The sequence below is a fragment of the Leucopleurus acutus genome (genome assembly GCF_964270905.1).
Source record: "Leucopleurus acutus genome assembly, chromosome: 14".
Lineage (NCBI taxonomy): Eukaryota > Metazoa > Chordata > Mammalia > Artiodactyla > Delphinidae > Leucopleurus > Leucopleurus acutus.
In genome coordinates, this window is record NC_139156.1 from 59,584,173 (window position 1) to 59,599,053 (window position 14,881).

Genomic DNA, 14,881 nt, shown 5'->3' on the forward strand with positions numbered 1-14,881 from the left:
TTTTTTAGCCCATGTAGAAACTTCATTATAGTCCTAGCTCCTAGGAGTTAATTAAATACTAGTTAGAAAGAGGGAAGAGATATGGGAACATATGTATATGTATAACCGATTCACTTTGTTATAAAGCAGAAACTAACACACCACTGTAAAGCAATTATACCCCAATAAAGATGTTAAAAAAAATACTAGTTAGATAGTGGGGGACATTAATATATTATTTTCTTTCACAGTATCCAATAAATGGCTCCATGAACGTGGACAGGAATTTCGAAGACCATGCACCTTGTCGGAATTGGAATGACAAACAGACTTCCCTTTCTCTCCTGTTGTACTCTGATGTGTCTGATACACACATTTCCCAGTCTTAACTTTGAAGAGTTTACAGTTGACTAACACTCCATGATTGATTCAGTCATGAACCTCATCCTATGTTTCATCTGTGGACAATCGCTAACTTTGTGGGGTTTTTTTTTCTTTTAAAAGTAACACTTAAAACACCACATTTTACATATGAAACCTTAAAGTTCAGTTGGTATCACAGAGGACAAAGCAAGGCAGGGTAAAAAATGAGAAATTTTTACATTTATGGTATATTTTAAAGAACTTTTTTTGGTTGGATAAAAAATACAATTTAGGCATCTGATTATAGTATTTCAGTACATCTCAGTTGGTGGGTGGTAGGCTAGAATGGTCCGTGTGATTAAGGAACAGATGCCGTATAGTATGGACCTAGGTATTATGTTTACTTAGTCTCAACAACTCCCTTCTGGATCTGCCTGAAGACTAGGAATAAATTAGCCCTGTAAAGTGGGTTCCATACAATGTTTGCCCCTCCATATGCTATTCCAATTTGATTTTTTTTCTCCCAAGTCATTTTTAAAGTATGCTTTATTTTACCAAACCCCTTCTTTCATAGCTCCTCTGTGGTGAATTAAATCTGAGTTACAATACTTTGATTAAAAAAAAAATGTTTAACAGAAGGTCCTACATTAAAAGATTGGGCCTTCTTAACTAAAATGATCATGACTTAGTCTGTTTCTTGTTTTTCTTAAATGACTGATGATTTTGTCCAAAAAATTTTGCTGTTTTTCTTAGTGCTAATTCCTTGCCTCTTATTTCAGCTACCTACAGCAGGGGATGATGATGTTGGCATTTGGATTAAAAAAATATCGTGCCTTAGGAGACTGGAAATTTAAAAATGTACAAGTCCTTTCAATGATGAGGGAATTGATATAAAAGGAGTTTTTCCTAAAAAGCCAAAATGTTTGTTTTTAAATTCTGAAATGTGTTGTGACAACAGTGACCTATTTATGATCTTAAATCTTTTTTAAATGTTTCCGTTTTCTGTGTGGTATTTTTCGTATTTAAATGTGAATGTGTGCTATAGCAATAACAGGTTATTTCTTTAGAATTAGGACTTAGGTTTATCCTCCTGATTTTCATTCACTCTAAAGTCACATTGTTATGGTAGAAAATTAAGGCTCTTTGAACTTTCAGATATTTAATCAATCAAAATATGTTACCTTAAAAGGGAGCTCTACAACTTTATTACTATGGTTATGGAGTTTTTACAGTAATGCTACTTAAGATTTTCTGTTGTTCAAATACATGGTATGGTAGTAGAAAGCTCTGAACCTAATGAAGTATGTTCATTGACCCTTTAACCTTTATATTTCTTATGGTGAATCATAGTTCACATAAGGGCTCTTTATCCTTTATGCAGTATTTAAATAAGGAAGAATTTGGTTAATTCTCTGGGAAAGAGGGTATTACTTTACCATTTTTTTAGAAAAGTGAACTGTGAACTTTATTTCTCTGAACTATCCTTTGTTCCACCACAAGTATTTTAGTAAGAAATATTGAGAATTAAATTCATTAATCAGATTTTGTGACCACAGATTTTTTAAAAATCTTTTTTAGATGGAAGCAATGTAAATTCAAAATTGAAGAAATAAAATGGGTGTTCAAAGAAAGGATACTAATCCTTAATTGCCACGTGTTTTAGAAAGTAGAATAAAAAATATCTATTTCACAAGGAAACAACATATTCCATAATCTTACAAATTTCATTATATTCAACCCCAAACCCCACACAGGGATTGGTAAACTCTTGTCAGTGTTAGGTCTTACAGAACCCTCCCAAGTTTCATAATTACCAACTATTTTTCTTTCCAAATGAAAAGGAGAAAAAAAATTCCAGTATAAAACTTTGCAATCCTTTTTTTTTATGCTGAACTTTAAAATAAATGAGGGCTAGAGCTATCATGGAAAATGTGGAAACTGTGGTTTCCTCACCAACCCTAAGTGTCCATCCTTTAAGGTTGGAAGTTTCATCATTCATTAACTTTAACCATGTGCTATCACCAATATCACCAAGTTAACTGAAGTATCCACCAGAACACTCAATCAGCAGGGTAAGTAAATGTCATAACTATGTAATAACCTAGTAGGATTATTTAAAAAAATAATGAAGTGACTAAGATTCTTCAGAAAGCTAGATGGTAAATGCAGTAATGAAAGACACAACCAACCATGAACTTTGGTGAATTTATAATAAAATGGTTACTACAATATAAAAGGATTGAGAAGAGTTGTTGTAAGCAGTAAACACACACACATATAATACCTTATATATGTGTGATATAAAAATATAATAACCTTATATGTGTGTGTATATAAGATATATATTATTGCTGCTGAGAAGAATCTAAATATCCTTACGGACTCATGTGTTGCTGCTTATATGTAAATTCCATGCCAGGTTTCCACTTAAGTCCATATAGCTGAAAATTGAACAACCCATGTGTAGGGCCTAATGAGCTAAACAATTGAATGACTAGATGGCTGCCATTAAGAAACTTACAGTGTGATACCAAAATAACAACAACAACAAATGCCCAATCATGATTAAATAACTAAATCACTTGAGAAGGAATAAACAGAATTATGAAATGGAGATTGCTAGGAGAAAGCAGAAAGAAAAATAACATCTTAGTCTGGATGCCCAGCAGCACAAGAACCAATCCCTTCTCTTGGCAGCGCTTACTTCACTGGGGTAAAAGTTTGTTATTTAGCAGGAGCAGTATTGGGTAACTTAGAGAAATAAGAATGAACTGTCAGCACTAGAGAGTACTGTTTATTAAATTATCAGATTTATCAGAATGAAATAGATTTCATATTCCAATTTCCTAATGTCCTTGGATATTATTCTACCACACTAATGAGTTTTGCAAAAGTAACTGTAGTAGAACAGTAAATTTCTTGGCTGCCTGCTTTATTGACTTTTATTTGAGGACTTTGAAGTTTACTTTCTGTGTGAATGTAGCCTTCAATTAAATATACGTTTTGATGCAGGAAGACTAATTTGTAAAAAAAAATTAACAGGCAGTCTTATCAAACGTAAAAGTTTAAATAAAAGGAACCACTGAAAAGGAGTGCTAGTCTATATTCTGCTTTTTGAGGCCTTGTTGAATTCCCATTGCAGCACTGTTGTATTGAAGTCAGTTGTACAAAACAAGGTAATCACAGATAAAATGAGCTCTAAAATCTGAAAAAAGAAAATCCTTAAATTTTGTCATTTGGTTGTTCCAATTCCTAACAGCCTGGTTTATAATACAAATCTGTTTTAGGCTAAACACTTTAAAAGATTCAGAATAGAACATTTTAAAGAGAATATGTAGAGTGATGTACACTTTGACGTTTCATGGCTTTTTAGGGAGATGAATTTTAGCTTTAGTCAATTTCTTCTAGAAAAGGCATTCACTTATTTAAGTCTACAAAGAGCAAAAATTATTATTTTAATATCTACCTTAAAGTCATAAATGTAATTAAGCTCCATTGCAATGTAGGTTTTACATGGGTTTGGAAATATCATGGGTTAAATCATATTATGTAAATAACCTTACAGTTGTTAACTCTTAGAAGATGAAATAATTAAATTCACCTATAAAGTAAGTTATGTTCTATTTTTACTTTACATTTAAAAGGCACAAAAGTTAAGGCTCTGTAACATGAAACACCTTTCAAATTTTTATCTATTTTACTTCTGCAACTATAGGAAAATAGTCTATGGAAAAGTTGAAGTAAGGCAATAATTAAAAGTGCTCTGAAACAGTCCTACTTAGAGTGTGGCTTGCAAAAGAGTTGCCATGGGGTTTGTTACTGTTCCACAATGAGATAAGGAGATTACATCAAAATGTAAATACAGTACATCAATAACTACATGGTTTTGTTCAGTTGACTTTTTTCATAGCAAGATTTTCAAGATGAAGAAAGCAATGTGTTATTTACATTGTGGTACAAGCTCCTTGTATCTCAGTGAGAACCAGTTTTAAATAGCGTTGCTCTAGAACAGTACAAATTTTGTTTGATTCTACATTTTTAACAGCACTAAAGAGTTTCATATCTGTGGTTTGGATCTTGGTGGAGTAGTGGGAGCAGACTTTTTATGTCACGGCATAATGGGAAAAACAATTCAGAATCATTAATTAGCTTAGCGTATAATTTATCAAGGAATCAACATACTATCCTTATGGTGATAGATTTGGATCAACATTTCCTCTAGTTCTAAGACCACTTAAACTTAATGTGACTTATTCTTGTTGGTATAAGACATATTTAAGAACATTGGTTCTAGAAGAAGCTAGTGGACTAGGAAGCTCCAGACCTTTGTTCCCCCATGGAAACATGAAACCAGCAACTAGAGCCTGGATGAAATAACTTTATAGAGGTATGGAAAACAGCCAAAGGTTTAAATTAACCAAGTGAAAGCCAAGTTAAGAAAAAGCCATGTTCAAAGTGGTAGGAAATTTCACAGTGTTTTTACTTAACCTTGCCTCACCCCAAACCTGGTACAGCACAGGTGGGAGGAAGTAGCTGCCCCATTCCCAGTTCTTATCTTTAACCAGAAGGAGCAGAGCAGATCTTGTTTGTAACCTTTTAATCTGTTTGGAAGCTGTGTGAAGGACTGGTCTTTTTCACTTAATTCAGAGCTCAGAAGGAAAAGGGTATAGCTGGGGAAAGCCCTGGGAAGCATCAGACACTGCTTGTTAAAGCTGCAGAGGAACTACAGACCTGGAGTAGCCGGATGCAAGAGAATACAGGTAGTGGAATACAATAGAAGGCCCTGAAAAGTGGCTGAGATGAGACTTCTAGGGAAAACAAGACTTTAAAAAGCAGGAATGTATATGGGGAGATGGAGAAAAGCATCAACAAGGGTCCAGGCAAGATGCATGCCAAAGAAAGACCTTGAACCCCATGCTGATCCCAAGGATTAAAATATGCTCTTCTGCAAAGACTGGGAGAGGCTACTCTTTAAAGTACCTAATTTTCAGCACCCCGCCACACACACACAAATCACAAAGCGTACATAGAAACAGGAAATCATTTCTCATTTCTCCCATTCAGAAGGAGAAAATTAATTGGAAGAAACCATCCCTGAAGAAACACAGACACTGGATGTACTAAACTAAGAGTTTAAAACACCTGTTTTAAATATGCTCAAAGAGCTGAAGGAGAACATAGACAAAGAGCTAAAAGAAGCCAGAAAATGATATATGAACAAAATAAGAATATCAACAAAAGGATAAAAAATAAGAAATTAGTTTAAAAGAACCAACAATAATTCTAGAGCTGAAAAATAAGTGAATCGAAAAATTCACTAGAGGGGTTCAACAGCAGGTTCAAATAGGCAGAAGAATAAATCAGCAAACTTGGGGACAGGTCATTTGAAATTATCAAGTCAAGTCCAAGGAGCAGAAAGAATGAAGAAAAGTGAACAGAGCCAAAGGGACTTACATGACACCATCAAACAGCCCAGTATATACATTATGTGAATCCCTGACGAAGAAAATTTCTGAGAGATCATTTGAAAAAATAATGGTCAGTTATTTCCCAAATTTGTAGTCATGGATTGACAAATTCCAGAAGCTTAAAGAATTCCAGGTAGGATAAACTCAGAGAAAATACTGAGACATATTATAATCATAGTACATAGTCAATCTATTCTACAAAAATGAGGGAGAAATTAAGACATTTCCAGATAAATAAAAGCTGAGGGAGTTCATTACCACTTGACCTGCCCTGCAAGAAATGCTTCAAGTTAAAAGGACTCTGGACATTGAATGGAAATCATATGAAAATATAAATATAATAAAGGTAAATATATGGAACAACAGAAAAATCAACATTGTGATTTTGGGTTACAACTCCACTCTTTTTTCCTAGAGGATTTAGAAGACAAATGCATAAAAAATTATAAATATGTTAATGAGTACAATATATAAAGCTGAATTTGTGACTTCATTAACATAAAGGGGAGTGGATCTGTAAAGGGGTAGAGTTTTTGTATGGGGTTGCAGAAACTGGTATTAATTCAGATTAGATTGTTATAACTTTAGGATGTTATGTGTAGTCCACGTGCTAACCACAAAGAAAATATCTATAGAATATGCACAAAAGGAAATGAAAAATAATCAAAACGTGTCATTACAAAGAAAGTAAACAGAAAAGAAGGTGGTAATAGAGGAAATGAGGGACAAAAAAAAAAGCTGTAAGATACAAAGAAAAAATGGCAAAAGTAATTTTGCCATCCCTAGCAGTAATTACTTTAAATTTAAATGGATTAAACTCCCCAGTCAAAAGACGTAAATTGACATAATGGATAAAAAACATGACCCAAGTATACGCTGTCTTAAAGAGACTCACTTTATCTAAAGACATGCATAAGTTGGAAGCAAAAGGATGGGAAAATATATTCCCTATCAAAATCCCAACGATTTTTTTTACCCATCATAAAATTAATATGTGGGTATAGAGGGAACAGATTTCAAGACAATAAAAGCTATTTATGACAAATCCACATCCAATATAATACTGGTGAAAAGCTGAAATCCTTCCTGATAAAACCTGGAACAAGACAAGGATCCCCACTCTCACCTCTTCTATTCAACATAGTATTGGAAGTCCTAGCCACAGCAGTCAGACAAGAAAAAGAAATAAAAGATATCCAAATTGGAAGGGAAGAGGTAAAATTATCATTATATGCAGCTGGTATGATATTATATGTAGAAAACCCTAAAGACTCCATACAAACATTACTAGAACTGATAAACGAATTCAGCAAGGTAGCAGGATACAAGATTAACATACAGAAATTGGCTGCATTTATTTATGCCAACAATGAAATATCAGAAAGGGAATGTAAAAAAACAATATCTTTTAAAATCACACCCCCAAAAATAAAATACTTAGGAATAAAGCTGACCAAGGAGGTGAAAGACTTACATGCTGAGAATTACAAAACATTAATAGAAGAATTTGAAGATGATTCAAGGAAATGGAAAGATATCTCATGCTTTTGAATTGGAAGAATATTGTTTAAATGGCCATACTACCCAAAGCAGTCTACAGATTTAATGCAATCCCTATCAAATTACGCATGACCTTTTTCATGCAACTAGAAAAAATAATCCTAAAATTCATATAAACCAAAAAGACACAGAATTGCCAAAGCAATCCTGAAGAAAAAGAACAAAGCCAGAGGCATAACCCTCCCAGACTTCAGAAGATACTACAAATCTACAGTAATCCAAACAGCGTGGTACTGGCACAAAAACAGACATACAGATCAATGGAACAGAATAGAGAGAGAGCCCTGAAATAAACCCACACACCTACAGTCAATTAGTCTTTGACAAAAGAGGCAAGAATATACAATGGGAAAAAGTCTTTTCAGCAAGTGGTGCTGGGAAAGTTGGACAGCCACATGTAAATCAATGAAGTTAGAATACACCCTTTCACCATGCACAAAAATAAACTCAAAATGGCTTAAAGACTTAAACATAAGGCACAACACCATAAAACTCCTAGAAGAGAACACAGGCAAAACATTCTGACGTAAATCATACCAATGTTTTCTTAGGTCAGTCTCCCAAGGCACTAGAAATAAAAATGAAAGTAAACAAATGGGACTTAAAAGCTTTTGCACAGCAAAGGAAACCATAAGGAAAATGAAAAGACAACTCACAGAATGGGAGAAAATAATTCGCAGATGATGCAATCGACAAGGGCTTAATTTCCAAAATACACAAACAGCTCATACAACTCAATAACAAAAAAAACACAAATAACCCTATCCAAAAATGGGCAGAAGACTTAAATAGACATTTCTCTAAAAAAACATAAAGATGCCAATAGGCACATGAAAAGATGCTCAACATTGCTAATTATTAGACAAATGCAAGTCAAAACTACAATGAGAAGAAGGGCCCCCCTTGTGCACACCACCTCCACAGACAACTGTCGCCACATGGTGGCCCAATTACAGCAGCACCAGCCACTGCTCTCTACCCCATTTACCTCTCCTCGACCCAACCCAGAGGGGTCAGAAACTGCTGCTAGTTTTCCAGCCTGAAGTAGGCCCAAGCTCAGAAAGGGGGGGAAATTTAGAATTTAAATTAATTTGGAGTTCAAAAAAAAAAAAAACTACAGTGAGGTACCACCTCACACCAGTCAGAATGTCCATCATTAAAGAGTCTACAAATAACAAATGCTGAAGAGGATGAGGAAAAAAAGGAACCCTCCTACACTGTTGGTGGGAATGTAAGTTGGTGCAGCCACTGTGGAAAACAGTATGGAGGTTCCTCAGAAAACTAAAAATAGAATTACCATATATCCAGCAATCCCACTCCTGGGCATATATCTGGACAAAAGTATAATTCAAAAAGATACATGCACCCCTATGTTCATAGCAGCACTATTCACAATAGCCAAGACATGGAAACAAGCCAAATGTCCACCAACAGATGAATGGATCACGAAGACGTGGTACATATATACAGTGGAATACTACTCAGCCATAAAAAAGAACAAAGTAATACCACTTGCAGCAACATGGATACAACTAGAGATTATCACACTAAGTGAAGTAAGTCAGACAGAGAAAGACAAATACCATATGATATCACTTATATGTGGAATCTAAAATACGGCACAAATGAACCTATGTATGAAACAGAATCATGGACATTGAGAAGACTGGTGGTTGTCAAGGGGGAGAGGGTTGTGGGAGGGATGGATTGGAACATTGGGGTTAGCACATGTAGGCTTTTATATATGGAAGAGATAAGAAGCAAGGTCCTACTACTGTATGGCACAGAGAACTATGTACAAAATCCTATGATAAACCATAATGGAAAACAATATGAAAAAAAGAATGTATATATTGTATAACTGATTCACTTTGCTGTACAGCAGTAATTAACACAACATTGTAAATCAACTATACTTCAAATAAATAAATAAAATTAATATGGAATCAAAAGGGACCCTAAATAGCCAAAATAATCTTGAAAAAGAGTAACAACAGAAGTCTCACACTTCCTGATTTCAAAACTTACTATAAAGCTACAGTAATCAAAATAGTGTGATGCTGGCATAAAGACATAGACAATTAGTATAGAATAGAGAGACTAGAAATAAATCCGCATAACTCAACAAAATATAACCCAAATTTTAAAAAAAGATCAAGGACTTGAATAGACATTTCTCCAAAGAAGAAATACAAATGTCTAATCAACACATGAAAAGATGCTCAACATCACTAATGACTAGGGAAATGCAAGTCAAAACCACAATGAGATAAACTCTCACACTCTTTAAGATGACTATTATCACAAAAAAATAAAAAATAACAAGTGTTGGTGAGGCTGTGGAGAAATTGGAATCTTCACACATCGTTGGTAGGAATGTAAAATAGTTTTTTCACTATATATTCCTCTTCTGGGTATATATCCTAAAGTAATGAAAGCAGAGACTCAGAGAGATATTTATTTGTACACTCACTTTAATAGCAGCAGTATTTACGAGAGCCAAAAGGTGGAAGCAGCCCAAGTGTCCATCAACAGATAAATGGATAAATAAAACATAAAAAGGAGGACAGTTTTTAAAATAAAAAAGAAATTAATAAAACAATCCAAAAGAAAATGAAACTGAAAATAAGCAAAGAAGATCTAACAGAGATAATGGGAATCCCTAAATAAACAACAAAACCAAGTAAAGAGAATCATGCTTAAAAGTTATATTTCAAGAAAACTGTCTGTAGTATGCCTGACATTAAGCTTTTGAGTGCTGAGACATCCATTTCAAAGGCATCCATCTTGAATAACCATATTGCCAGCTATATGACACAGCTACAAGCAAAACAACTAGATAAGGAATCAGGCTGCCCCACACATGAAGTTTCGCTTTTAGAAAGCCCTGTGTCCTAGATAAATGACCACCTGAGCATACCTGCTTTTCACTTCCCATGCCCTATTCCCACTCTTATACTTGAAGCTTGCCAATAAAGAGTGAACCCACAAAATCTCAGGCACACCACCCTCGGAACTTAATAAAGGCAGACCACCAGGTTTGTGGTCCCTCCCTCCTACTCTACCCGTGACCTACTGTGTGGCCCTTGGTAGGTGCTGTGTACCCTCTAGGATATTTGAGTAATCTTGTTCTTCAAAGTTCCCTGATGGTTTTTGCTGAGGTGCTCCTTGCAATCATAGTAAGAACCACAAGGGCTGGTCCAGCCACAACATTGGCTCCAGTCCAGAAAACGTCTGCAGGGACTCCCACAAGTAATAGGGACCCAGGCAAGTGTCTCAGGCATTCCTACCCAATAGCATCACTATCAGTAGGCTGGGACGGACACAATACTTTCTTAAAATAAAAACGTTTAAAACTATATATTGAAAGAGCACATTGTGTACCAGAGAATAACAACTCAGAATGACCAACATCAATACCTACTCATAAAATGACCAGATTTTAAAGAGCAAAAAAATTTCCTTTGAGCATTTTGGCAAAAAGACCACATTACTTATAAGGGAGAGAGAATTAGATCATTAGTAGAGGTCAACAGCAACACTTTATCACAGAAGAAAATGGATATAAAATATATTTAAGGTAGTCAAGGAAAGAAAATGTGAATGAAAGGTTTTATATCCAGCATAACTACCCTTTAAGTATAAAGGGCACAGACAAATCTATCAATATGCAAGAACTCAGAAAATATTGTTCCTGTGACACTTTCCCAAGAAATCTAGAGAATGAACATCTGACACCAGAATGAAAATTAGTTAGATATGAAAGATGATGAAAATACTAATTATCAAACCCATAGGATATAGCAGTAACTACAGAAAAATATTTAACATTTACAGTATAAAACCAAAAAAAATTTTTTTTAATTAGTGTATTTATGGTGCAGCTACTATGGAAAACAGTATGGAGGTTCTTCAAAATATTAAAAATAGAACTACCATATGATCCAGCAATTCCACTTCTGGCTGTTTATCTGCAGGAAATGAAAGCACTAACTTGAAAAGATATAGGCACCCTCACGTTCTTTGCAGCACTGAACATGAAAGCAACCTAAGTGTCCATCAGTGGATGAATGGACAAAGAAAATGTGATATATATACACACAATAGAATATTAATCATCCATAAAAAAGTAAATTTTGCCATTTGTGACACCAGAGATGGATTTCAGGATGATATGTCAAGTGAAATAAGTGAGAGAAAGATAACTACTATATGCTCTTACTTACTTACATGTGGAATCTAGAAAGATAACACAACAACAAAATACCTAAACTCATAGATACAGAGGACAGAGTTGGTGGTTTCCAAAGGTGAGGAATGGGGGCGGGGTCAAAATAGGTGAAGGAGGTCAGGAAGTACAAACTTCCAGTTGTAAGACAAAGAAGTCACATGGAAAAAGTGTAACTCTGTGTGGTGATGGATGTTAATGATTTACTGTGGTAATCATCTTGCAATATATATAAGTATTGAATGATTACATTGTACACCTGAAACTAATATAATGTTATGTGAGTTACACCTCAAAAAAAAATTATTAGTCCCAAGTGTCAGTAGTGCCAAGGTTAAGAAACCCTGATCGCATCAAAATGAGTACATTTCTTTCAGCTGTTCTTGATCAAGTGACTAAGTCACTTGATCAAGAACAGCTGAAAGAAATGTACTCATTTTGATGAAGTGCTGGTTTGAAGAACTTGTCTTTAAAATCTTCAGGTTGTATAACAGTTGAGCCTGCTAGATGTATTCATCAGATATCATGTTATTCATCCTATTCCTTTTTTTCTTGGAACATTAAAGGCATTATAAAAACCAAAAAAATGTAATAATAAAATAAATGTATTCAATTAGAAAAACAGAGAAAACATTTAGTAAGTATGATGGAAATAATTCGTGCTTAGATGCAAGTTTACAGCACCAAATGTCTACATTAGAAACAAGAAAGCTCCAAAAATTAGTAACAAGGTTTACACTTTAAGAAGCTGGAAAAGCTATACAATGGGGAATATTACTCAGCAATAAAAAGAAATGAAGTAGTTTCTCTGGTGGCGCAGTGGTTAAGAATACGCCTGCCAATGCAGGGGACACAAGTTTGATCCCTGGTCCAGGAAGATCCCACATGCCGTGGAGCAACTAAGCCCGTGCGCCTGCGCTTTTGAGCCTGCGAGCCACAACTACTGAGCTCGGGTGCTGCAACTACGAAAGCCCACGTGCCTAGAGCCTGTGCTCTGCAACAAGAGAAGCCACTGCAGTGAGAAGCCCACGCACCACAATGAAGAGTAGCCCCTGCTCGATGCAATTAGAGCAAGCCCACGCACAGCAGCAAAGACCCAACGCAACCAAAAATAAATAAATAAACAAATAAATAAATAAATAGGAAATAGGTTTTTTTAAAAAAAGAAGTGAAGTAGTGATACATGCTACAAGATGGATGAACCCTAAAAATACACTAAGCGAAAGAAATTGATCACCGAGGACTGTATATTGTATGATTCCATATATATGAATGTCCAGAATAGACAAATCTAAAAAAGAAAGCAGATTCCCTGGGGTGGGGAAATTAGGGAGTGATGGCATTAGGTTTCTTTTTGGGTTAATGAAAGTGTTCTCAAGTTGATTGTGATGATGAAAACACAATTCTTTGAATATACCTGAAGTCATTAAATAGTACATTTTAAGTTGTTCACTTGTATGGTATGTGAATTCTGTTTCAATAAAAGTGTTTTGTTTTTTAAAGACTAGAAAGGAAGAACAAATTAAACAAAAAGTAAGCAGAAGAAAACTAAAAGCAAAAATAAATGAAACGAAAATAGACAGACCATAGAGAAATTCAGTGAAACCAAAAGCTATTTTCTTAAATCCATCAATAAAAATTGATAAATCTTTAGACTGATAAAGAGCCAAGAGAAAAGAAACAAATTACCAATATCAGGCATCAAAAAAGGGACATTACTACAGCTTTTACAAGCATTAAAAGGATAATGGAGGGACTTCCCTGGCAGTCCAGTTGCTAAGACTTCACCTTCCAATGCAGGGGGTGAGTGTTCAATCCCTGGTCAGGGAGCTAAGATCCCACATGCCTCGGGGCCAATAAAACAAAACATAAAGCAGAAGCAATATTGTAACAAATTCAATAAAGACTTTAAAATGATCCCATCAAAAAAAATGATAATGGAATATTATGAACATCTTTATATCAAAAATTAGACAACTTATTGACAAATTGACAAATTTATTTTATTAATTGAAATTGACAAATTTCTTGAAAGAGAAAAATTACCAAAATTTACCCAAGAAGAAACAGTCTGGATAGCCCCATTTCAAGTGAAGAAATTGAATTAATAATTAAAAAGATTACCACATTATCCCAAGAATGTAAAGATGGTTCAATATTTTTAAAATCTGATGGCCAAAAAGCACATGAAAAGATGTTCAACATCACTAATTATCAGAGAAATGCAAATCAGAATGACAATGAGGTATCACCTCACACCAGACAGAATGGTCATCATCAAAAAGTCTACAAACAATAAATGCTGGAGAGGGTGTGGAGAAAAGGGAACCCTCCTACAACTGTTGGTGGGATGTAAATTGGTACAGCCACTATGGAGAACAGTATGGAGCTTCCTTAAAAAACTAAACATAGGGCTTCCCTGGTGGCACAGTGGTTAAGAATCTGCCTGCCAATGCAGGGGACACGGGTTCGAGCCCTGGTCCGGGAAGATCCCACATGCCATAGAGCAACTAAGCCCGTGAGGCACAACTACCAAGCCTGCACTCTAGAGCCCGTGAGCCACAACTACTGAAGCCTGTGTGCCACAACTACTGAGCCTGCGTGCCTAGAGCCTGTGCTCTGCAATGAGAGAAGCCACCACAATGAGGAGCCCACACACTGCAACGAAGAGTAGCCCCTGCTCACCGGAACTAGAGAAAGCCTGTGTGCAGCAATGAAGACCCAACACAGGCAAAAATAAAATAAATAATTTTTTTAAAAAGAGACTTGAAAAACAACCCTAAAAGTAGAAATACCATATGATCCAGCAATTCCACTACTGGGCATATATCTGGAGAAAAGCATAATTTGAAAACATACATGCACCCCAATGTTCATTGCATCACTATTTACAATAGCCAAGACATGGAAGCAACCTAAATGCCCATCAACAGGGGAATGGATAAAGAAGATGTGGTACATATATACAATGCAATATTACTCAGCCATAAAAACAAAATAATGCCATTTGCAGCAACATGGAGGGACCTAAGAGATTATTATACTAAGTGAAGTAAGTCAGACAGAGAAAGACAAATATCATATGATTTCATTCATATGTGGAATCTAATTTTTAAAAATGATATAAATGAACTCATTTACAAAACAGAAACAGACTCACAGATTTCAAAAACAAACTTATGGTTACCAAAGAGGAGACGTGGAGAAGGGGGATAAATTAGGAGCTTGTAATTAACATACACACACTACTATATATAAAATAGATAATCAACAAGGACCTAAA

At 35.1% G+C, this 14,881-nt stretch overlaps 1 protein-coding gene across 3 annotated transcripts in view; it reads left to right on the plus strand.

Moving 5' to 3' along the window:
- The window catches only part of P4HA1 (prolyl 4-hydroxylase subunit alpha 1), a 92,132-nt gene extending 90,349 nt beyond the window's left edge, over window positions 1-1,783 (plus strand). For all 3 annotated transcript variants that reach the window (XM_082855090.1, XM_082855089.1, XM_082855091.1), the window contains one exon: window positions 231-1,783. In XM_082855090.1, coding sequence (XP_082711216.1) covers window positions 231-301 — 71 coding nt within the window. In that variant the 3' untranslated portion in view covers window positions 302-1,783. The remainder of the gene's footprint in view (window positions 1-230) is intronic.
- Window positions 1,784-14,881: the final 13,098 nt, after the last annotated feature.